Source organism: Coregonus lavaretus (genome assembly GCF_964263955.1).
Source record: "Coregonus lavaretus genome assembly, chromosome: 20".
In the NCBI taxonomy this organism is placed as follows: Eukaryota; Metazoa; Chordata; class Actinopteri; order Salmoniformes; family Salmonidae; genus Coregonus; species Coregonus lavaretus.
In genome coordinates this window covers 23418649-23444051 of record NC_140007.1, presented here as the reverse complement: position 1 = coordinate 23444051, position 25403 = coordinate 23418649, and the positions used below count along the sequence as shown (strand labels likewise).

The window sequence follows — 25403 nt, the reverse complement described above, 5'->3', positions numbered from 1 at the left end:
GAAAGCGGTGACATGTCAATAGGGTTTTATTGTGTCACCTTCCTCCATTATGAAGTATTTTGATTTTGTGGCTTCAATCCACGACTGTCCCAAAAACTTTTCCACTATACTGAAAGGTCCTTGTAACTTAGCATCTTAGGTGACATCTTTTCAACTTTTCTCCCTGCTTCCCTCCCTCCCTCCTTCCCCAGGCGCCCGGGGTGCACCTTCACCTTCAAGAACAAGTGCGACATTGAGAAGCACAAGAGCTACCACATCAAGGATGACGCGTATGCTAAGGACGGCTTCAAGAAGTTCTACAAGTATGAGGAGTGCAAGTACGAGGGCTGTGTCTACAGCAAGGCCACCAACCACTTCCACTGCATCCGCTCCAGCTGTGGCTTCACCTTCACCTCCACCAGCCAGATGACCTCCCACAAGCGCAAGCACGAGCGCCGCCACATCCGCTCCTCGGGTGTCATGGGCCTCTCCTCGGGCGGCTCCTTCCTGATGCCCAAGGAGGAACCCGGGGACGAGTCGAGCAACGACGACCTCATGGACTTCTCGGCCATCAGCAGCAAGAACTCCAGCCTGAGCGCCTCGCCCACCACCCAGCAGTCGTCCAATGGGCCCGGCACTCACCTGCTTGCCACACCCACCACGGTGATGTCGTCCTCCGGCGGTGGCCACGGCGGCCTCAAGCCCACCTCCTCGCTGCCGCACTCGGCACGCATGTCAAGCCTGCTGTCCCAGGCGCTGCCCAGCAACATGCCTGTGGCACTGGCGCTGTCCAACAGCGCCCTCGCCGGTGTCAACAACCCCTTCTTCCCGCTCATGCCCCGGCTGCCCATGCAGCTGCCCCATTCGGCCGCCAGCCTGATCTCGGCTGTGTCGTCTGGTGCCCACTCCATGCCCACCGACTCACTGTCCCAGGGCGGCTGCTCCTCGGCGGGCGGCGATGGCGCCATGGCATCCACGCCGACCTCCTACGCCTCGGCCTCTTCCATCATGGAGAAGATCTCGGCTAGCAAGGGCCTCATATCCCCAATGATGGCCAGGCTGGCAGCGGCTGCCCTCAAGCCCTCTGGCAACCACCAAGACACAGGTGGGTGATTTCAAAAATGGTATTCATTGTCCATGGTGTCCCATGTGGCTCAGGTGTTAGAGCATGGTGCTTGCAATGCTGGGGTTGTGGGTTCGATTCCCACGGGTGACCAGTACGAAAAATGTATGCACTTACTGTAAGTCGCTCTGGATAAGAGCGTCTGCTAAAATGTAAATATTTATTGTCAATTTACATCTATGGTAAAGGAATGTGAGATGGCTCAACACATTATTACACAGCTTGTTGTAATAGTAGCTATGCACTAGCATATGTCGGACATTTTATTTTTGTCTTTGCATTTATACCTCTTTTTTGGGGGGGTTGAGCTAGCTACTGCACAATTCTTTCTTCACGACATGCTACCATAATGGGGGGAAGACGCAACCCCCACTCCCCAAACCCCCCCAAACATTAGTGTGGAGTCTAAAAGCGAGAGCTAAAAGAGTGCACACTTAGGTCACCTAACCAATATCACTGGCCCACGGTGGAGGTCACCTAACCAATATCACTGGCCCACGGTGGCGGTCACCTAACCAATATCACTGGCCCACGGTGGAGGTCACCTAACCAATATCACTGGCCCACAGTGGAGGTCACCTAACCAATATCACTGGCCCACGGTGGAGGTCACCTAACCAATATCACTGGCCCACGGTGGAGGTCACCTAACCAATATCACTGGCCCACGGTGGAGGTCACCTAACCAATATCACTGGCCCACGGTGGAGGTCACCTAACCAATATCACTGGCCCACGGTGGAGGTCACCTAACCAATATCACTGGCCCACGGTGGAAGAGAATGTAGCAGTCACAAACTGCTCGTTCTAGGCTTGAAGGGGCATACTGAAGGCGTGGTTCACTGCTCCACACTTGTTATTGTGCTGATGGTTAGCTAGATACCTGCAATCCATTTGCAGATAAATGCGTTGACAGAGAGGAGAGTGGGCCCTGTAAAAGTATCTTACGGCGTTCGGAGGGGGCTCCTGGGGCTTGTGTTGTACATGTTTCCTCATCAGTGGTCTCTTATCTGTGTGTGCGCTCGTTCCGAGCAAATGGAGGTGGAATGAAATTAAGTTCAGAAATTGCAAGAACAAAAACCTTTTTTTTTCTCTCGCTCTTTCTCTCTCTCTATAAACTGATATAAAAACAGAAATTGCTCAGGCAGAAATGACTCAGTGCACCAGAGCTTTCAGAGAGAGGGTGGTTTTTTGCAGAATGCAACAGCAGACACATACAAACACACACACACACACACAGGCACAGGCACACACACAGTGACACACATACAATTTGTGCTCACAAACAACAACCTCATTGGCATGCATGCATACTCCAAAACACACACGCACACAGTGCACACACACACGCACACACACACACACATTCACACACTATTTTGGCTCAGACACAAACAACCACTACTCATTACAAAAATAGCAAATAGAGTAAATAAAGATGTCTAAACGACAATAAAACAGTCTCACACTGTCACAACTGAGCAAAAAGAAAACGGGGCTACAGTCCCGAGCTGAGACTTTAGCAGGTGGGGTGCGGATTGGAAAATTGGGCTAAGACAGGAGAGCGTCTCCGCATGCCGGTGGGTTGGAGGATTAGTTGCCTGGTGGTGTTGTTGGAGAAGGACGGGGCCCTGGGAGAGAGCAGGGCAGCTGCTCGGGGGAGGTGTGATCAGGCAGCACAGGCTGTCAGTCGGAGCTCCACCTCTGGGCCTCCAGGCAGCAGGTAACAGGGGGAGAGAGAGATTGAGAGATAGAGGGCCTGACGGGGAAGAAGGGCCTCCTCAGATGGTGCTGGCTCCCATTCCGTCTCTCCACTGCGCCAGAACACGAGGGGAGCTCAGCACACACAGGGCTCCTCGCACAGAAAACAAGTATGCTGTTTCGTTCACTTTTTTAAACAGCAGAAATAGAGAATATAGACGTTTTCAGAGGCACTTAGGGGGTTAGGTTTTCTCTGAAGTTTCACTTATTGTTCGCAAAATATGTGTGTGAACAGGACATTTGGGCTAAATTGAAGAGGAAGTGGTTATGGCTCACAGTGTCAAAAAGGTTTGAGAAACAGTTCAGCGTTTGGCTATTTTTAGATGTTTTCTTTGTTTTGTTTTTACGGGGCCTATCTCTTCAGTGGTAAACTAGAATGTCTTCTTTTTTCATGGGTTCAGTATAGACTGCTTTTTATCAGTGTTTCTCACCAGTTTACCCCTAAAAAAAATAATATCTTAAAGATCCAGGCCTCTGAAGGGTTTACTAATTAGACACAGAGTGAAAATGATCTTTCACGAGCTCTGTAACTTAGCCGGAGTAATTACATTGTGGTACGTTATTCCTGGAGAACATCCTGAAAAAACACAGCGTTGAAATCTACTCATTTTCTTCCTCCTTTTTTTTGTGGCAAGAATCTTTGCCGAGATCTCTAAGCTCAAGCAAGATGTGTATGATGTACTAATATATTTTTATTTTGATGAACATTCACTACTACATTTTCTATGATGTGTTTAACTGAATGTCTATGTGTAGGTCACGTATTCAAACGTTGTCCTCGATATGATGTGCTCTCATCTGGTCTTTGGCTTGATGTAATGTCCAATGACAATTTGTCTGGCAAGTTAATCATTGGGTTTCTTTTTTGGGGGAGTGGGGGTGTAGTGACCATACAATGACCTCACCCCAGCCACAAAACGGCCTCTCTTCGACCCCCTCCTCCTCGTTTCCCAGTCCCCCCCCCACCACCACACCATTGTCAGCTTAAAATGCTATGACACTGACACATCCCCATCTCCGTCCCTTAGCTTTGAGCTGACAAGGCCCAAGACTGGCTTTTCCACTCGCATTGCCTTTGATATGTCTCTGGGTCATCTTCTAGCCAGGGACACTGGTTCCAACTTCCCACTCACATAGCTGCTTTCTTGCAGGGCACATAGTTGGCCCTCCGCGACCTTGCCTGTCACAATACGTCACTACCAGTCACTACCAGGCCCTGTTTCCTAAACAACACGGCCCCACACGATACCAATCACTGCCGATGCACTCACTCAGCACACAGGCCTAAAAGCCCATGCCAGGCACTCCTTCGCTCTCTTTCTTTCCTCTTCTTTGAATAAAATACCACTTACTGTCTACCCAAAGCCCGGCTTTCTCTATATAGCCCGAGGAGAAATTAATATTTCAATCACTTGGGGATTGAGGGGAAAAAAGCTCACCTTCCTGTCAGCAGTCTTTGCCCCCGCCCCGCCTCTCGTCTTTATTTATTTATTTATTTATTTATTTATTTATCATCCCGTTGCTGTCCTCACTCACGACATCATCTGCTGAATACCTATTCGGAGGAGAATCCGATCTGGAGGTCACGCTATTTGAACTGATCTGATTGGCTGTCAGCTCCAATCTGACCGACATAGCCCTGTTCTTCTTGGGCATGCTCAGTTGGCATTGGCTGCCTGCCGTTGTCAGGCCAACAAGGACCAGGCAAGGAAGGAAGGGAAGGGAAGGAGGGCGGAGGGGGGAGGGGGGGGCAATCGTAGACTGCCACTTTCTCTCAGCATTAGCATCCGACTTAATGACCAGTTAAGAGGCAGCCTAGCAAATGAGTTGTGACAAGTGCTGCTGAAAAAGGAGTATTTTCCCCTCATATCTCCCGCCTCTCAATCACCATTTAAAGGCCTTGACGGCCTGACATCATTTCGCAATAATTATCACTCTGAGTATTCTTTTCGGCTGGGACAGGAGTCAGATTGGATCTCGTCACAGGGTAATAATGCTGACCAACAATAACTTTGTTGTCGCTCTCTCTCTCTGGCTTCTCCTCAGGGAATGGGCTGGCTGGTTCTTCAGCGAGTCTGTTCAATCTGGTTCAAGTGAAGCAGGAGCCAGTCGACCATACCTCTGGGGCTTCCCAGGACTCCATCCAAGAGCACAGCCTGGACCTGAGCAAAAAAGACCACAGGTAGAGTCACAGGGACACACTCCTAAGGTTTACCCTTAAAAAAACGGGTTTACTCCTAAATGAAGCAATGTTATCTCAATGGGTGTGAGAGCACTTAATAAAAATTATGAAAGTGGGACTGCAGCGTTGCGAAGGGGATGCGATTTGTTCACTAACTCATATTTCTGAAAGCAGTTTTGACCGAATTATGATTATTCATTTATTTTTTATTTCTCAAAAACAACTATGTTATCTCGATTTGCATCTCAATTTATGGCCTCCAACACGTTTCTCCATCTCTCACTGATCTCACGCCACGGATGTTGACATAAACCTTAAACTCCAATCTTCCCTGCAAAATTTTTTAAGAAGTTGTGTTTTTGCTCTTCATTATACATGCACACCCTCCTGTGATAAATAATAATATTTACTGTTCTTATGCAAATCTTGACTAAACATTGTTTATTTTCCTTGTTCCAGTAATGAATCAAACGGACACCCTGTACCGGGAAATACATCTCTTTTATCCTCGCTTATGAATAAGGTAAGATCCATCCATCAAACGCTTTTCATCCCCAAGACAAATTAGCGGGACGCACAGGGCCTCTGTTTGTTTTTTAATGTTTCACTGCTAATAAGATGAGTTTGTACATTTACATTTTCCAGCCATTTTTCATACGGTGTAATTCCACCGTACCTCTCACAAATTAATATAATGAACCAGGAGCTGGGTGCCATGCCAGATATATAGAGATGTTTGTTTTTTGATGAGGTGTTTTGAACTCGACATCCATTTTTTCCCCCTCCTCCTTTCCCCTTTTTCTTCCCCGGCTTCCTATCACTCTATATTTATTCATGGAGTTTGTAAATTATTTGATTAAAAACTCGAGGGGAAAAAGAGAAACAGTCACCCTCATTTTTTAAAAAGAGTAAATGTTTGCTGAGGGATATTTAAATGTGTGATTTTGTGAAGATTGAAATGGACATTGTTTTAATCATACATCTTTTCTGACTAATACAAATGTGCAGGCGGTTCCCATTACCTTGATGATTTAAAGAGTTTTCTGGCTACATTTTTTTGGCAAACAAACTCACTCTACTGGCTAAGGGTTTTTTCTTGCCCTTCTGCTTGTATTCTTGTATCAGGAACACACTCAAACACACTCATGAGTGGTTTCCACAAAGCGGCCGTTGAGGCCTGACGGGAGATGGGCTTGATGATCAGATGTCCTACAGCTCTCCCCTTCATGTAGGCCTTTTGGGGTCCCGTTCCGAGCCACCACATCACATAAAGCACGCACAATCGCTCACAGTGGACACTTGGCATGCGCACTTGGCCTGTGCTCAAGCAGAAGCCGGTTGTTTGTAAACTCGGCTGAGCTTCCGCTCTGCCAAAGTGTGTGTGTGCGCGTGTGTTTGCGTGCGTTTGTGTGTGTACGTGTGTGCACTCCTGTGCGTGTGCGTATACCTATGTACATTCCATGTGTGTGTGTGTGTAGCTGGCGCTCAGCTAACCCTGCCGCCGGCGGTGCTTTATGTGCTGTGTGTTTTGCAGATGAACGCCGGCTTCTTCAGTGCCCTGAACCTGAAGACGGAGATGGAGATTGGCCAAGGGGCAGACACCTCAGAGGCAGCGCAGTACCTGAGCCGCATCATGAAGAGGCCCATGCCAGACAAACCCAGCGAGCTCTGGAGGACATATCTGCGCAGGTACTTAAAATGCTCAAGAACTTAGATTTACTTACTAAGGGCCAGTTGCCTGGACACAGATTAAAGCTATTTCAATTAAGATTCTGCTTTAAGTATGTTTTTTAGTCCAGGACTAGGCCCTTAGATCAGTTAAGTGGAGATGAACCTCTCAGATAGTATAATGCTTCAGAGGGGTAAAATGCTTGTCATTGTATTGATTTTATTATTTTCCCCTTTTTGTATTATATATCTTTTTTAATACTAATTGTATCTCTTCTCTGTTTTTCTGCTGGGTCAAGGTTCGACACGGAGGACTTCTGCGAGGCCCAGTGTGACTTCCTGCAGAAGGTCCACTTCCACTGTCTAGTGGAGGACTGCGGGGCGCTCTTCAGCACGGTGGACGGAGCCATTAAACACGCCAAGTGAGTGTGGTGGCACTGCACCAGAAGACTAGTCCATATGATACACTGTGCCATAGGCATGTGTCTTCTGGCTGTGCAGATTCAGAATCAGCCATAGGTCTCATGCTTCTTAATGGTCAACCCAACCCATGTTGATACAATAAAACAAACATACTGTACAGTGGGGAAAAAAAGTATTTAGTCAGCCACCAATTGTGCAAGTTCTCCCACTTAAAAAGATGAGAGAGGCCTGTAATTTTCATCATAGGTACACATCAACTATGACAGACAAAATGAGAAAATCAAATCCAGAAAATCAAATTGTAGGATTTTTAATGAATTTATTTGCAAATTATGGTGGAAAATAAGTATTTGGTCAATAACAAAAGTTTCTCAATACTTTGTTATATACCCTTTGTTGGCAATGACACAGGTCAAACGTTTTCTGTAAGTCTTCACAAGGTTTTCACACACCGTTGCTGGTATTTTGGCCCATTCCTCCATGCAGATCTCCTCTAGAGCAGTGATGTTTTGGGGCTGTCGCTGGGCAACACGGACTTTCAACTCCCTCCAAAGATTTTCTATGGGGTTGAGATCTGGAGACTGGCTAGGCCACTCCAGGACCTTGAAATGTTTCTTACGAAGCCACTCCTTCGTTGCCCGGGCGGTGTGTTTGGGATCATTGTCATGCTGAAAGACCCAGCCACGTTTCATCTTCAATGCCCTTGCTGATGGAAGGAGGTTTTCACTCAAAATCTCACAATACATGGCCCCATTAATTCTTTCCTTTACACGGATCAGTCGTCCTGGTCCCTTTGCAGAAAAACAGCCCCAAAGCATGATGTTTCCACCCCCATGCTTCACAGTAGGTATGGTGATCTTTGGATGCAACTCAGCATTCTTTGTCCTCCAAACACGACGAGTTGAGTTTTTACCAAAAAGTTTTGGTTTCATCTGACCATATGACATTCTCCCAATCCTCTTCTGGATCATCCAAACGCACTCTAGCAAACTTCAGACAGGCCTGGACATGTACTGGCTTAAGCAGGGGGACACGTCTGGCACTGCAGGATTTGAGTCCCTGGCGGCGTAGTGTGTTACTGATGGTAGGCTTTGTTACTTTGGTCCCAACTCTCTGCAGGTCATTCACTAGGTTCCCCCGTGTGGTTCTGGGATTTTTGCTCACCGTTCTTGTGATCATTTTGACCTCACGGGGTGAGATCTTGCGTGGAGCCCCAGATCGAGGGAGATTATCAGTGGTCTTGTATGTCTTCCATTTCCTAATAATTGCTCCCACAGTTGATTTCTTCAAACCAAGCTGCTTACCTATTGCAGATTCAGTCTTCCCAGCCTGGTGCAGGTCTACAATTTTGTTTCTGGTGTCCTTTGACAGCTCTTTGGTCTTGGCCATAGTGGAGTTTGGAGTGTGACTGTTTGAGGTTGTGGACAGGTGTCTTTTATACTGATAACAAGTTCAAACAGGTGCCATTAATATAGGTAACGAGTGGAGGACAGAGGAGCCTCTTAAAGAAGAAGTTACAGGTCTGTGAGAGCCAGAAATCTTGCTTGTTTGTAGGTGACCAAATACTTATTTTCCACCATAATTTGCAAATAAATTCATTAAAAATCCTACAATGTGATTTTCTGGAATTTTTTTCTCAATTTGTCTGTCATAGTTGACGTGTACCTATGATGAAAATTACAGGCCTCTCTCATCTTTTTAAGTGGGAGAACTTGCACAATTGGTGGCTGACTAAATACTTTTTTCCCCCACTGTATATTCAATGAGGCAAAAGTCTTTGATCATGTTGATCATTATAGTCTTGGTTGTTTATTACAGTCCATTGTGTAAAAGCCATTTTGTTTAGAAAGCTTTATACAAATGTTAAGCCGATAATTAGAGTCGATGACTGAATGAAAGCTCTAACTTAGCGTGTCCCCACCATGTCCATCTGTCCAGCTTCCACCTACGAGCCACGCTGAAGGTGAAATCGGAGCCTCACTTCAACAAAGTCAAGGACTGCGGCGACAGAGCATCCCACCAGTCCACCGCCCCAGTCTCCATGGCCAACAACCCCCCCATGGACGTGGCCAACATGTCATCATCGTCAGGCGGTGGCTATGGCTCCTCGCCCTCCCTGCTGGCATGGAAGCAGCTGACGGGCAGCATCCCCCAGCTCAATGCCTCCATGCCTAACCTGCCTGCCAACTCGCCGCTGGCCACCACCTCTCTGGAGAACGCCAAGCCGCAGGTCAAACCAGGCTTCCTGCAGTTCCAGGACAAGTAAGGGACCGTGAGACTCGTAATAAACACGCATGGAACACTTTGACTTGAGCGCCTTTATTGAACACGTTCAGGCAAAATCATTGACCACTGACATGACAAGTTTTATTTTTATTAGGCTACATAAAAAATGTAATTATAAAATGAAAGAATGTTTTAAGAATCGTAGGTTTAAGCAATGTAGGTTGTTATGACCTGTCATGGCAATATACTTTAAATTAAATGTTATAGATACATGGATTTTGATATTCTTGGACTTTGGAGATCCTGTATTCCAGGGCTATTCAACTACCAGCCCTCGAGTGCCAAAGTACGGCTGGTGTTCCTATCCACCTGGTAGTTCATTCATCTGGTATAACTAATAATTATATAATTGATTGGTCAGAGAGTCAACTCACCTGGCGTCCCAGGTCCCTGATTAGACGGACAGAATGAAAACCAGAAGCGATTCATCCCTCCATGACCGTAGTACAGAAGCCCTGTCCTATTCTGTTTAGAAAAAGGTATTGAACATACCCCCCTTTCTTTTATGTTTTTTGTTCATACAGTGACCCTTGCCTGGCCACTGACTGTAAGTACTCCAACAAGGTCCACTTCCACTGTCTCTTCGGGAACTGCAAGTATGTCTGCAAGACCTCAGGGAAGGCCGAATCCCACTGCTTGGACCACATCAACCCTAACAACCACCTGGTCAACGTTCGAGACCAGTTCTCCTACTTCTCCCTCCAGTGTCTATGTCCCAACCAGGTAGGTCCCCACCTGCTCACTCCAAGCACCAGCAAACTACTGTCATATCATCAAGTTTTCTAACCATGAATATACAATCTATTAGACCCGTATTTGAGGTGATTTAACTCGAGTCTTTCCGAATCGCTCCTCGTCTGTCTTCTGTCTGCTTGGAGACGACAGTCGACTCACCCCGTAATGTCTGTTTATATGTCAATGATGTCATTTTGACTGCCGCATTCTCCCCTCAGAAAAGGCCAATTTAGCTGATATTACCCAATAAATCATTGTCAGCCGCACAATAAACAAGGCTGTCTTGAATAGGGCAAAATCTGGAAAATGTTTCTCAAATTAAACCCTTTAATGGAGGCTCCTGCCTGCCTCTCGTGAGCCGATATTTGGAGGATTTTTTTGTAAATGAATGAATTCATTAATAATGTGTCTAAAATCATCCTCTCACTTAGTGTCCTCCCTCCACCTCCACTTCCTCCCCTCCCTCCCTCTATCCACCTGAACAGAGATAATCCTATTTAGCCTGGTTCCTATGGGACACACAGGCCAGAAACAGATGGTGGTGTGGAGACAAGTTAAAAAGGGAGGGGTGGGTTAGAGAGGAAAAAAGGTATTTGCTAGACCGATCCTTCCAAATGTATAAGTGTCAAGTTAGTGTTAGTGTCAAGGTGTGAATTGTTGGTGGTGTAAAGTAATATAGATGTCCATTTGAGCAATCACCAGCACGCCAAAATCTGTTTATTGTAGGACTGTAGTAACTATAAATAAAAATTGGAAAGTTAGTTGATCAGATATCAGACCAGAAACTGGTTGGGAATTCAACAAGCTTATCTCTCAACATGTTGTTCTGTAGTTAATGAATCCATAATTTGTATCCACAAGTCAAGTCGATCATCAGCAACTTAGGTTTAAAGTCATTGTTCTAGCCTGTTTCCCAGTCTTACATTGGATTGACCCCCTCTGTCTCTCTGCCTTCCTTCCTCCAGCACTGTGAGTTCAGAATGAGGGGCCATTACCACTGTCTGCGACCCGGCTGCTACTTTGTCACCAACATCACCACCAAGCTTCCCTGGCATGTCAAGAAGCATGAGAAGGCAGAGAGACGCGCCGCCAACGGCTTCAAATACTTCACCAAGAGAGAGGAGTGTGGCAGGCTAGGTAAGCTTTCAGTTTAAACTAGTCTCTTTGTCTCGCTCTCTCTTTTTCTTTCTCACTGCTAGGCCAGTGAGAGATGTAAGGGTTAAGGGTGTGAAATCAAGAGAGATGTAATGATGTTTCCACATTGATTTTCAGTGGACGCTGCGAGCAGATATTCTCTCTGTGCGCCTCAACTGTCACAGAGAGAGCTACTCCCAATCCTGGCAAATGTTTTGTCACACTATCGCAGAGCAGTTCACATGGCATAAAACAAGTCTGGCTCGTACTGAACTTTTTGTGCAATGTTTTGCATAGGCACTATGAATGTGAAACCTTATTTTCCTAGTGATTACATTGTTGGCACTGTAACATATCTTTCTCTTATAACTTAAATGTCTGGTTATATGTTACACTAGACTTGAATGCATATGTATATATTTATAAGGGACAAACACACTAAGGTTGTTTTATCTTTTTGCCTGTCAGAAATGAGCAATTACATACTTGTTTGTGTGTGCTATGTGCTTTTCTCAGCCACCCCTCATCATCATTCCCAAATGATTTTAGAAGTAATCTCTTATTTCTGGCTGTTCTAACACAAATGAAAAAGACAAAAAGGTATTGTATTGTTCGGTTTCGGAAAAGTAAAAGGGATTACTAAAGCAAGCACCCAAGTTATAAAAAATGGATGGGTTTAGTGGTATCCATGGCAGCAACATTCAACTGAACACGGCCGATTATGTTACCTGGATGGGTCTCATAAAGGCCCTCGACGTCGCAGTGGTTACAGTTATTGACTCAACTTTGCATGGTTAAAGTATATGTGCAGTGTTACTGTGTACAAAAGCTATTGTTTTGTGCACCTGGTCCCATGGTTACTGACATGCTAGCGCCTGCCCAGCATTTTACTCTTTCAATTATTTCTGCCTGCTTTTATATAATGATATTTGGAGGAACCAACATTTAATTTGAAATCATAAAGCAATTCGAAAATGGCTCCCTAAAAGTGAGGAAAATAATAAAAGAGGAAGAATCCGACAACATCACAATAGTGCCATGGCACAAAAAAAGAAAAAAGAAAAGACAACAATGCCACAATTTTGAAAAATGAATTTAATATGGCAATAATTGTATATTTACTTTGGTTTGCAGGGGTGTGTGCATTATTGGCCTACACTGCATATGAGAATGTATTTATGTAAATTCCTAATTGAATAAAGGATGTCACTGTAATAAAAGAGCTCCACAGGTTTAGTCCATGGCAGCCTAGACTGGCTCAGTGTGACACTGGAGTCATCTAATCTAATATGCCTCCTACATATACATTTGTTTTTGTCCCGGCTATGTTATGATGCTGAATCTAAACCAGAGTAGAGCTTCTTAAAAATGGGATTTTACCAGGTATTCAGAGCGGGTCGTAAGCTTTAGTTAGAGGACGTCTTTATCAGGACACTTACACTTTTATTTTTTTCAGCTGCTTTGAATTGTAGTTTGGGTGATTCTCCGAAATGTGCCAGGCTACACCAAATTCATATGTGAAAACATCACATTTCTCACATACTATTGAGTTCAACTCTGTGAAAACGTCATATATAAAAATGTCAATTTCTTCACCTTGTGATTGAAACCGTGTACTTGTCTCTTTGCAGGCTGCAAGTACAACCAGGTGAACAGTCACTTCCACTGCATCCGTGAGAGCTGCCAGTTCTCCTTCCTGCTCAAGCACCAGATGACCTCGCACTCCCGCAAACACATGAGGAGGATGCTGGGAAAGAACTTCGACAGGGTTCCGTCCCAGGTAACGAACACAGTGTGTGTGTGTGCCACATAATGTTCTGAACAGTGTAATTATTAAGAAAAATATGTGGGGAGTTTCCATAGAACCATTGCCGGTGATAGTTTGCATATTGAAAGTATGCAAAAACACGCAGTTCCTCACACACCCTTTCACTGAAAAATGTGACTGTGGCAACACGTGTCATAAAGATTTGTGTTTTATCATTTTCCATTGTGCTTCCTGTTTCCATCATTTTCCATTGTGCTTCCTGATGGATAATGAGTAATGAACACCTTTGGTGACACTGTGCATTTTTTATTTGTTTTAACCTTGATGTTACAGTAAATCTATGAGATTTGTGTCAATCTCAAAAAAGTATAATGGAGGTACATTTTTTTCACTGAAAGTGTCTCTAAAGAACTGGGTTTTTACATACTTGCAATATGCAAACCACCACCAGCAATGTCATTGTTATATCAGTACTCTATGTTGATGTAGTGCCAGTATACGAATGCCTGACAGTTGGTGCCCCGTGAGAGGAGAATATCTTACATAAATGGGGAATCCCAACATTTTTATATATCAATAAATATAGTGTTTAATAAAGAAGAATCCTGTGTGAGGAACATTCCCTACAATATGTATTCCTGACATAGCTGTGTGTCCCCCCTGTGTGGCCCTCTATAGGTGGTGTCCCATGGCCAGAGGTCTGATGACATGCAGCACTTGTCGGGCATGGGCTCGGGCCTCATGGGCAGCCACCCGGGGATGACCACTGGGTTCTCCAGCATGATGGACGAGACGGATGACTACATGGACTACATGGGCGGGGGTAGCCCTCTGTGCCTCTCCTCTGAGTCCTCCAATCAGGACCGCAGCTGCAGCAGCACCCCCGTGGGCAATGAGAGCTCCCCAGCAGGTGAGTTGAGGAGCGGGGGCAGGATATAGAGGCTAGGGTTAGCAAGGTTGGTTGAGGAGTGAGTATTGACATTGTGGCCATAGTAACTTGCATAAGGATGCATACTGTAGAGTTGATAACAAGAAAAACAATGGATTTATGGACAGTGTTGTTTAGTGAAATGATGGCGATATTGTTTTATTTCAGTAAAAAGTAAATTGTCTATCAAGTTAAAGAAGCAAGTAAAACTTGGTTATGAAGTTAGAATGAAGTAGTGTTTTTGTATTGTAAATCCAGCGTAATTTACAGTACCATTAGAACACACAGGACACAGCCATGTCAATTCATGTCCATATCTCATCAAAATCATAATTTCCTGATTTAGTAGTGAATTCCATTTTTACAAATACTATTTCAAACAATAAGAAGAGTGGGAAACCAATCAAAATCCATAAAGTAAATGTTCCCCCTTTCTCTTATTCTGAGGCCATTTATTTTATGTTATTCATTTTCTACAGTAATGACTTAAATTATGGCAATGTAAGTTTGATATAGAAGACTACATTTCCCTTTTACCTGAAAGCTATCCCTGTGGCAACAAACTTCTCAGATTCTCTGCTTTTCAAAATCTGATCTTGCCTTCATCAAATGAGTTTCACATTTCCATTATTTTGTGTCAAATGTTATCCACCATTTTCATCATTGTTGCTTTGGCTGGTGTTTGCTTTCTTGATTCGGCTTCATTTTGTATCATTCTCTTATCTTTTCCCTTTTTCCCTTCCATCCCTGTGTGTGTGAATGGGTCTGTGTGTGTGAATGGGTCTGTGTGTGTGAATGGGTCTGTGTGTGTTTGCGTTTACCCGTCTGTCTGTTTCCCTTCCCGTCCTTCTACACTTCCTGGTCATCCTGTCTTTCCAGGACCAGGCTGCCCGGTCACTACTGCTCCCTCTATCCCCGCTGACACAAGCACTCCCCAAAATGCACCTCCTCCACCACCTCCTCAGCCTGGACTCCAGTCTCAGGCTCCATCTTTCCCTCCTGCCCTCCTCCGACCTCCTCTTCCCTCGCTCCCATACCTCGTCTCTCCATCCTGTCTGTCATACTCTCTGCTCAGCGCCTCTCTCGGAGCCACTCGGAGTGTTGTCATGCCAACCAACACACCAGCTTTCAGCCCCATCATTGCCACTCCGTCTCCGGTTAAAAATGACGTCCCTATAGTGCAGGATGCTGCAGGTACTTATCCCGACGCAAACCAACATTGTAGCTGTCAGTGTCAATTGGTGTAGATGTAGTCTACTTCAGTGTGTACTTGTTTGATCCAATATGACTTCTCAAAATTGTTGTTGAAGCTTGGGAGAAAGTCAATGGGGAAAGTCACCATGCAAACATTATTTGGGAAAACTGTGAAAAAGTGAACATTTGGGAAAAGGTCTGTAAGCCTGAAGAGGTCAGGATATAGGGTCTAGATGAGACATAGACATGTTTCTGTTTGTTTAATCTTTATTTTCCATTTTAGCCATTCACTTATTCTCATGGAGCTTGGTCTTACGTCCCCATTACGCGCAGGTTATGCACAGTATTCCCCTTTGGTATTTACAAGGCTGTGGAAACAGCACCGTAAATTCAGCACCTGTAGTCCAAAGCCGCGGTCTTGTTTAGCCTCCATTAACGGGCAACGCATCAGCCGCCTCTTATTTTAATCGTGCCCCCAGTTTTATCGAGGCCCCTGCTTCCTGTCGAGTCGAACAGGGATCACATCATTAGCAGTGACTCCAGGGGACTCGGCAAGGTGGGCTACCCCTCGTAAACCAAAGGCAGATAAGAGGGACCGCCAAGATCCACATCTCTGCCACTGTTTGGAGGCTGTAGACACCCAGTAAAAATGTAAAGTACCGATTAGCAGCAAAGTCAATCTATCATTTATCCCCCCCCTTCTTAGTCGATAATTTGTAAAGACAAAAAAATATATACAATTGGGAATGTAGGACAGCCTCTCGGAGATTCCGCAAAGGAAGATCTCCCCTTGATCCAGCTTGTTTAGTGTGCTGTACCACTAAAAGCTGATCAGTTGTGGAGTCCTAATATTCTTTCCTCTCTCTGTAGGCAACACCATCTCCATCCCTACGGCCACCGGCGCCAAGAAACGCTTCTGGATCATCGAGGACATGTCCCCCTTCGGCAAGCGGCGCAAGACGGCTTCTGCGCGCAAAATGCTGGACGAGGGCATGATGCTGGAGGGCTTCCGCCGTTATGACCTGTACGAGGACTGCAAGGACTCCGGCTGCCAGTTCTCCCTGAAAGTGACCCACTACCACTGCACCCGCGAGAACTGCGGCTACAAGTTCTGCGGCCGCACGCACATGTACAAGCATGCGCAGCACCACGACCGCGTGGACAACCTGGTCCTGGACGACTTCAAGCGTTTCAAGTCCTCGCTCAGCTGCAACTTTTCCGACTGCCAGTTCTCCGGCAACAGCACCCACTTCCACTGCCTGCGCTGCAGCTTCCGCTGCACGGACAGCACCAAGGTGACAGCCCACCGCAAACACCATGGCAAGCAGGATGTGATCAGCGCCGCCGGCTTCTGCCAATTCAGCTCCAGCGCTGACTGCGAGGTTGCCGACTGCAAGTACAAGCTCAAGTGCTCACACTTTCACTGCACCTACCCCGAGTGCAAGCACACTGTGGTGGGTATGTCCCAGATGGACTCCCACAAGCGCAAGCACGAGAAGCAGGAGCGCGGCGAGCTGCCATCAGTGTCTCCCCGCCAGGAGGGGGCACACCATATGGGGGGAGGAGTGTCCGCAGTGCCCCACGCCTCCATGGGCCTTCCTCCAGGCTCTCCCGGTGGCCTCCCAGGACTCTCCCACCACCACCATCACCACCATAACAACAACAACCATGCCCCCTCCATGCTCTACCCCCCAGCCAGCGTGGCCTCTGACTACAACCACCCCTATCCAACCTCTTTGGTAAGTCTGGACAGTTCTCTCAACCTGGGCACCGACACCAGCAGCTCCCTGTTCTTCCTGAAGAACGCCGCTGGCCTGGGCCTCAACGACTCGCTGGACCTGAGCAAAAAGATGCAGCATCACCATGACCCGAGCCTGACCACGGCTGCTGGGCCCAACCCTATGCCGCTGCTAAGCCTGCCCGCTCCTCAGGACGACACCACGGGGACATCGGGCGACCCCGAAGATGACCAGTCGCCCGAGGAAGAGGCCAACGCAGAGGAAGATGAGGAGGATGAGGAGGATCTGAACACTGACTCGTACGAAGATTCAATGCCACAGCCCGACGGTGACAACAAGGACAATGACGAGAGTTTTGACACTTCCTTAAACCACACTGACACTTCCCAACTGGAAAAGCAAGAGGCCGACCCATGAAAGATACTATGATACTGAAGAAGAAGAATCCTGTATACTATGAACAAACAAATTAAAGTGGCCTCATTTATCAAGGTTAGGGACACTGCAGATGACAACAAGAAAACAACAACAACAAGAAATTATGGCCCAAAATGATTTATGATGATGTTTACAAGATGACCAACAATATTAATTTAATTATCCATAAAAAAATGAACAGAGAAACAAACAAATTAGGCCCTCTTTTACACGTGGGGCAGCAATGTAAACATTTTACTACACAGCAGTCTTTTTGTGTGCGTGCATGTTTGACTTTAATTTATTTTACTTTTTTGTTTTTACCTTTTTTGTGCGTGGAAAAAACGATAAGAAAAAAAAAATCTCTCTATATAACTATATATGTATGTGTGTGTGAACTTTTATATACAACATAAATTACTGGTGCAGTCTTTACATGAACTGCAGGACCCTTGTTAACAATGAAAGGGAAAGACATCACTGTTAAATTACATTGAGGGAAAGTTCTAAAGCAGAATGTGTTTGAACATTTGATCCTATTTCTGTATTAATATTATTATTACTACTATTATTATTATTACTACATTAAGTGCAGGGGTCTGCATTAGTGTTTTGGCTTGTACCCTTCTCTCTTCATCCTTTGCAAGGTTATTTTTAATTCTCAATGTACATTTTCAAATAGAAGTGACCAGTGACTGTGTCCTCAGTCTCAACTGCAGTTGGGCATAGATCTCTCAGCAAGCATTGCTCTGTGTATGCAGCTACCTGGGAAATTATGTTAAATTCTCACCAAAATCAAGCTTGTGGACATGCAATTGTAAACCTTACCCCCTGTCGAGGAACCTATTAAGTTTGCATATGGATAGTGCACTTTTATATAAACAATGATAGATATTCAAACATATTTAAAGATATTTTTGTTACCATATGCATCATTGCATTACGATTGCGTTATACTTGCATAGTAAAATCAAACAGCTCAGAATATTGATTTAGAACTAGGCGAGGAACCATCATGACTAACTAGCTGGGGGTCTGAATGAACTGACCAGAGAAAAGATGAGTCACTCAGATGCAATGGGGAATGACAGAGGTAGCGTCAGGGAGTGTGTGTTTGTTTGAAATGTACAGACAGAAAGCAAAATGTGTCAATGTTGGACATTTTGTTTTCCATTTACTATGGCTGTGGTTGAGCGCCTATTGTAACGGTTTTATTTAATATTTATGTGACCTTGCAATGAGACATTTTTAGGGTGTTCTAGCACTTTTTAGATTTATCTTCAGAAAAAATATGGCATGCATCTTTTAACAGGGAATTTGCTTTAAGATGTCGTTTTAGTTCACTTTGCTTTGATGCACAAATAGTTGTTAAGTGTGACAAAGAACTGTTGTTCTGTGTTTTATTTAAAGTAAGGACTGATTTTATTTGCTTCTGTGATTGGAGGATTTAAATATGAAATGGGCATGCCCGAGTTATGGTGGCCTAATAACGACACTAATAAGAACTGTGATTTCAATTAATTATTAAAACATAACAATGCTCAGATACTGTAGTACTAAATTATCACACAAAACACGTTAGTCTAACCTATCTTCAGGTTTACTGGGGGGTGAAAATTGTTATGATGAATTATTTCTTGAATATGGCTTTGGAAAAAATAATCATAATATAGGGAATTATGTGTGTAGATTGTTATCCACAAAATATTGTTTAGAGAAGAAAAAAAGTTTGTACAGTATTTTCTTCTGTAAAAAGACTATATATGAACAAAATGCTCTTTGATGAACAGCTTCCTTTAAAAATAAAACAATAAAAGGAGAAATGAATAATAAAAAGTAAAACATTGAAATAACCCCACTATAGTTTGCTTGTGTGTGTGACCTTTTTGAAATATAATTGTTCCCCCCTTAGATTTCTAGAGGAAGTAAGTCAACCTGGTTAGGACCCTTGCCATACTGTAGCACTAAAGGCAGTAGGGTGATTCCGTTTTTTACCTTGACATTTTCAAAGCTAATACAAAAAAAAAAAACACTGATTTAGACCTACTAATGGATGTTTCTGGTTTATTTAACACTTTGTTTTATTCATTTTTCTGTTTGTCATTTTTGTGTGTGCTTGTAGTTTTTCATTAATTTGATTTTTTTTGTTGACATTTTACTTTGCTGTGGGCATACATGCCTCTCTCACGGGCTGAATTGTCTCCCTGGACTCAAATGCAAGGCAGTGCATCACTTTTTATTTATTTTAGTTTTTCTGACAACATTTTGGGAAAAGCTATTGGGCTGGGAGACATTGTGCACTTGAATACAGTTTATGTGTGTGCCTGTGTGTGTGTAAAATAGCAGGATTTGTAAAAAGTTGAAAATAAAGAAACCATAATTATTATAACGATACATATGTACTGCTTAGTAGTGCTTTAGCCCGATGACGTCTGGGGTCAAGTGTTGTGGGGGAAGTCCCAGAGTACTGACACTATCAAAACCTCATGGGGAGAGAGACTAACCCATATACAGTAGCTGGAGCAAGGCATGAGGACAGAGAACTGGTCTCTCTTTCTGTGATAATACTTAGAATCTGGCTAGTCTCTCTCCCCCCGGACAGAGACAGCTAATAGCAGAGAGACCTGTGGAACTGCTGTGGTCGCTTAGAGCTACAAGGCCTCGCTTCATGTGACCTTTCCTCATTCTATTCTTCCAAATGCTTTTGTCCCAGTAGACATTGAAAGTTTGTCCCAGTAGACATTCAAGTGAAACATCTGCATCGTTGCAGATAGCAGAGAATCAACAATATTTGTTGTCAGGCCGCCCAATGAGGGCTCGCCTCTGGTCAGAGATGAACCAATCAGAACCAATACAATTCAGAGTTTGAAATGGGAATAGTCTGGGGGTGAAAGGAGTAATTTGCTGGTGCCAACAAGATGGGTCTCTGTGTCCCTTCACGAAAGGAGGACACTTTTAGTTTCTGGTGAGTTTTTTTCCTTTATGAGCTTTGTGCTGTTAGGTCCCTTCCTCGCGTTCAGTGGCACACAATGACCAGCGCGCAGCTCTGCTGTTGTCTGTCCTCCCTCAGCCTACAGCTGTTGCCGTCTCTCCTCCTCCTCTTCCTTGTGATGTTTCTTTAAATAAAAAACGGGTAAAGGCATCACCATCTGTCAGCCAGCTGGCATCCTGTATATAATCTACCAGAAGGAAAAAAATAAACATGAAAATTATATTACACAAAAACCAGACGGAAACAACCTCCAAATCCTACATAGGCTGCTGCTGAAACGACAGATTGCTTTACCGTTTTAATTAACGGAGAAAAAGATGACAAGAAAACAGACAGAAAAACTAAATGAGATGTCTTTTCTCTGTTGGTGTAATAATGTATTAAAAAAGCAGTGAACTACTACGGCTTGGTGTTAGACAAATAGAGAACGGTTGTAAAATATGTTGCACTCCAGGACTAAAAGCCATCTCTAGCTCGTTTTCTGTTGGGTTTTATTTCACAACCACACAGGGAGACAAATCAGACATTTTGTATGAAAAGTAGACGAAGTTAATGAAAAAGTATTTTAAATGACTTGAATTTGCTGCCCTCTGCACTGGTGTTCATAACTGCATATTTACCACTTGGATTTAGTGCTGTTTAGTCCTTCAATGTGCTATATTTGTTTTTTTCTTTCTGCATGTCTTATGCAAGGGTTGAGCTTTTCACTCAATAAAATAAAGATGTATTGAACAAAAATAGATCAATGGCCTGTTTCAATGTTGTCTTTTAACAGTCCATTAAGAACATGAAACGTTTTTTAATGGTGGCTTATAGGCTACCACGCTTGATTGCATGACATGTTTGGGCCAATGTAAGTGGAGCACATGCATGTATACACGTGTGTGAGTGCACGTACATGTGTGTGTGTGTGTCTGTGCCCCAGCTTGCTCTGACGTGTCCCAGGTTGATGTGCCAAGAACAGTTTGTGCAAGGGGACAGCAGCAGTGAAGAGACGATCCGCCCTGGGAACACACACGACAGGTGTGCAGTGCATATGTGGTCACATGATGGCTGTGAGGCAGATTAGGCCCCAAACAGATGAAGCGCTCCTTAATGGCAGCTTTTATTAAGTTCACAATGTGAGGGTGGGAGGGAGGAGGAGGAACAGAGGAAAAGCAGGTGGCCTTGTCTCTACAGTCATGGATGAAGATACATCTTTGTACAGCCAAGTCCGAAGTGGACGGCCACTACAGAAAGATTTATTGATATTTGATTGCCCTGGCCTTACTGTCTGGCTGAATTCGGCAGTAATGGCTGTAAAGGAACTACTGCAAATGCTCTGAGAGAAAAATGTCCCATCTAAGAAATATTACACTTGCCACTGATCATATCATGTAGGCCCATGTATGACGGAACACTAGCTGCACCATTTACATTCTATATAAGTCGTACAAACCATTTACGAACAAAAGAGATTACATTGTGAAAGGAGGGGCTCGTTTTCTTTCACAATCCACCCCTATCTTCTTGTTGCTTCTCTTTTAATCCACTGCCCTTTGTGTTCATTTATCTATTTTGGCACGTGTATGGGGTTATTTTCGAGTACCTCTGGTCATGGGGTAAAAAAGGCTCGGTGTGTCCCCCAAATGGCACCCTATTCCCTATATAGTGCACTATTTTGGGCCCTGGTCAACAGTAGTGCACTATATAGGGAATAGGGTGCCATTTGGGACATAGCCTATGTGAGGAAGGCTGCTTTGCCATTGGTAGCAGCTGTTGCTATTGAGAGACCCCAGAGGAAATAGAGAATTGGACACACATTCAGCCAATTTAACATTAACTAAACCTTATTGGAGGCTGGAGCACATGGCAGAACCATACAGCGCTACCGTATGGGGCTCTGTTTATATATGCTCTTACTCTCCCTTAAGGAGGTTTACAGGGTTGTAAGATAGTTGTGTGAGGGTTATATGATAGTTGTGTGATACCATTTCAAGATGAAAGAGAGATGTCGGATAAGTGCAAAGAATACAAGGTCACTAAGATCCACTAACAGGCAAAGGCAGATGGAATGTGTTGTGTACTGTAAAAGACAATCACAAATGTACATCTAAGACAAAAGTACACAAAAGAAACAGTTCAATTGTCAATCGGCATTTATTCATACATTTTTTCCTCACTTGTGTATCCTTTTGACCTGCTCCTATTGAATCACATATAATGGACTTGAAAGTAACCAACATAACTTTGACTGCATGAACCTTAGAGTCTAATATGGAAGAATAAAAACTTTGAGCAGTTTTAAGATGAGATCATTTAAAATATCAAACACTGTTGTTTTACACTGATCTGCGAAGAGATTTCCCATCCGTTATTTGACATTTCTTCCACTGTTCAATCAAACCACAACATTAAATACTGGTGTTTTTAAGGTTCTGTCTTAGCAACCATTGCTCAGAGGGATCATGACTTTAAGATTCAGTATGATTTCATCCTGCAGCTTTTAAATAGATACAGTATATAATTATTTATTACAGTATGTATTATTACACATTTCTGGAAGTGTACAGTACATATATGCGCATGTTATGTCCACAAGTTTTTAGGCTTATGCACAGTATATGTACTGCATTTAGAGCTGATGCTTTATTTTCTTTTTCTGACAGACCTGAGTTTTTACAAGTTTAAGGTTGGGTAACATTTATTTTCAGCAACATGACACATTCTCTGGGAGTGGTGAATGTATAAATATTTGCCTTTCAATGCATTGTTCTGTTCAGACCTCAAGATAACAAGACATTCTGTTCTCAGCTCACCTATGTGTGTACTTATTTCCTTGAAAAACTGGATACAAATCTGTCAAGAGCAATGAGAGAGAAACATCAGAAAATCTACCAAAGTATATGAGAAACAGGACAAAACCCTTCACTAAAAGAAGCATTAATACTTGTGTGTTCCGTCATATGGGTCGTTCCATGAAATGGGTTCCTTTTGCACCCCTTTGATATTTTAAGTAAAAATTACGCACAAATATAGAATTTTAAAAGCCTGTTATATTAAATGAAGTACACTTCAATCTAGACCACATGGAGAATTCATTAAATCTGATTTTTTAAATATAAATAAAGGCTTGCTAAAGTATGAATATTCAGCATTTTGACATGTCCCTCTGTTACTTCTAGGAACATTTCAACCCACTTAATCCCAAAAGTCTCATTGCTGCTTTGACAATCATTTCTGAAGATTATTATTTATATTTATGTGATAATGATGCATTGACGTCTGTCCCTCATTTTAAGGTAAACCCTGTTATGCAAACAATTAACCACTTTTTAAAATAATGTACCATTGTACCAACTTAAATTATTAACAGCAGGTGACATCATTTGGGTCTTCTGAACAGCATGGTGGAAAAGGAAGTAAGTCTTCTCTCTCTTTTTGGTCTATTTATTTAAAATGTATATTTGACTGAGGTGGTCGAGCTCAACACGTCAACCCTGTTCGCTCAATTAATGTTAAATCATATAATTTCATGAACACCATGCTCTTCACCACATGAGGAGTATTAGCCGATCTTCACCTAAAACCTCAACCCTGTTAGAGGCCCAACGGTAACTTTATCAGTTTGATATTATATGTGAGTTTATTTGTACAACTGGATTCCCATTGTATTCAAACTGGGTTAGGCCCCCAGAATATTCATACTTGGCCCAATGGGAAAATCAGCAAGCAGTTCACAAAGCAGTGGAAAAGTAAATTAAACCATCACACAGTTGCAGTGTTATTCATAAAATCAATATGATATAGTTTCAAAAAGTCTAACTGATATCAATATAAGTTTTCCATATTGGTGCCATCACTATTACAGTGCCTTCAGAAAGTATTCACACCCCTTGACTTTTTACACATTTCGTTGTGTTACAGCCTGAATTTAAAATGGATTGAGATTATGTCACTGGCCTACACACAATATCCCATAATGTCAAAGTGGAATGATATTTAAAATATGTATATTTTTATTTTATTTTATTTACAAATGTATTAAAAATGAAAAGCTGAAATGTCCTGAGTCAATAAGTATTTAAACCCTTTGTTATGGCAAGCCTAAATAAGTTCAGGAGTACAAATTTGCTTAACAGGTCACATAAGTTGAGGGGTGTTATGTTGCAGTGGGAGTATTTTATTTGGTCAACAAGCAGTTGTCCGCATCTGTCAAACACAAACACAATCCAATGGAAAGATTAGTGTGGAGGCCCTATAAACAGCATTTGAAAAATGAGACGCCTGTCAACTCCGTTACATAAATGTTTACCAAGGAATACCAAACATTGTGTTCTATTTGTTTTAGTTAGCCCGAAGTTTGCGCCTCACCGTAAATTAGTTTTATCCAGTGTTCAACAGGACTTTGCAAAGAGAACAAACTAGCATCAAACAGCGACGAGAAACAAGCACATAAAATTGTTAATCTGGCCATGGCGAGGAGCCAAGGAGCCATTATGTTTCAAGTAGTTTGCTTAAAAAATCTTGACGGGAGGTCTCCAGAGCGGAAAGGATTGTGTTTCATCACTTTATAACTCCGTCCAAAAAGGAGAGAGCTAGGAGCAACAATCAAATGCCCAGAGCTAGCAAGCAAATTCAGCTTGAGCCGCCACAGTGCACCACTGACGAGAGGGAGGCCCGGTTTCTTGGCAAAGGAAGAAGTTCTTAAGTGCTAAGCTGTAAATTTGCTTAATTTGACGTGAGTCTGAGGGGAATGGGATCGTTTTCTTTCAGGGAAAAACCCTGGCAGATTGGCTGACAATGAGCTGCAATGGTCCAACATGGTGTATTGCTGTGTGATGATGGGAAGAAAGCAGGACTGGCAGCATTTGACAGGGCCGTAAAAGACTTCGACCCTGGCACCAGCCTCTTATGACTCACTGGGACATGGATACTGTAAAAAACTGATCTGGCTAATTCCATAGTAAACAATCCTGACTATTTACTTCGAGTGGCTTCTGTAAAAACATTTCAAAATACTGCTGTATCCATCATAACATGCTATGACAGTTTACACTGATACATAACTTTTACTACATATTGACGGCCTATT

General features: G+C 43.5%; 1 protein-coding gene across 1 annotated transcript in view; it reads left to right on the top strand.

Annotated features, from left to right (window-relative positions):
* The window catches only part of casz1 (castor zinc finger 1), a gene marked incomplete at its 5' end in the record, with an annotated part of 166461 nt that extends 148791 nt beyond the window's left edge, over positions 1–17670 (top strand). Inside the window, 12 exons of the mRNA XM_084184373.1 lie at positions 192–1084; positions 4910–5045; positions 5505–5568; positions 6580–6734; positions 7013–7135; positions 9075–9398; positions 9947–10145; positions 11123–11294; positions 12923–13071; positions 13738–13969; positions 14867–15181; positions 16052–17670. Of these exons, the coding sequence (XP_084040499.1) occupies positions 192–1084; positions 4910–5045; positions 5505–5568; positions 6580–6734; positions 7013–7135; positions 9075–9398; positions 9947–10145; positions 11123–11294; positions 12923–13071; positions 13738–13969; positions 14867–15181; positions 16052–17337 (4048 nt within the window). The 3' untranslated portion in view covers positions 17338–17670. The remainder of the gene's footprint in view (positions 1–191; positions 1085–4909; positions 5046–5504; positions 5569–6579; positions 6735–7012; positions 7136–9074; positions 9399–9946; positions 10146–11122; positions 11295–12922; positions 13072–13737; positions 13970–14866; positions 15182–16051) is intronic.
* Positions 17671–25403: the final 7733 nt, after the last annotated feature.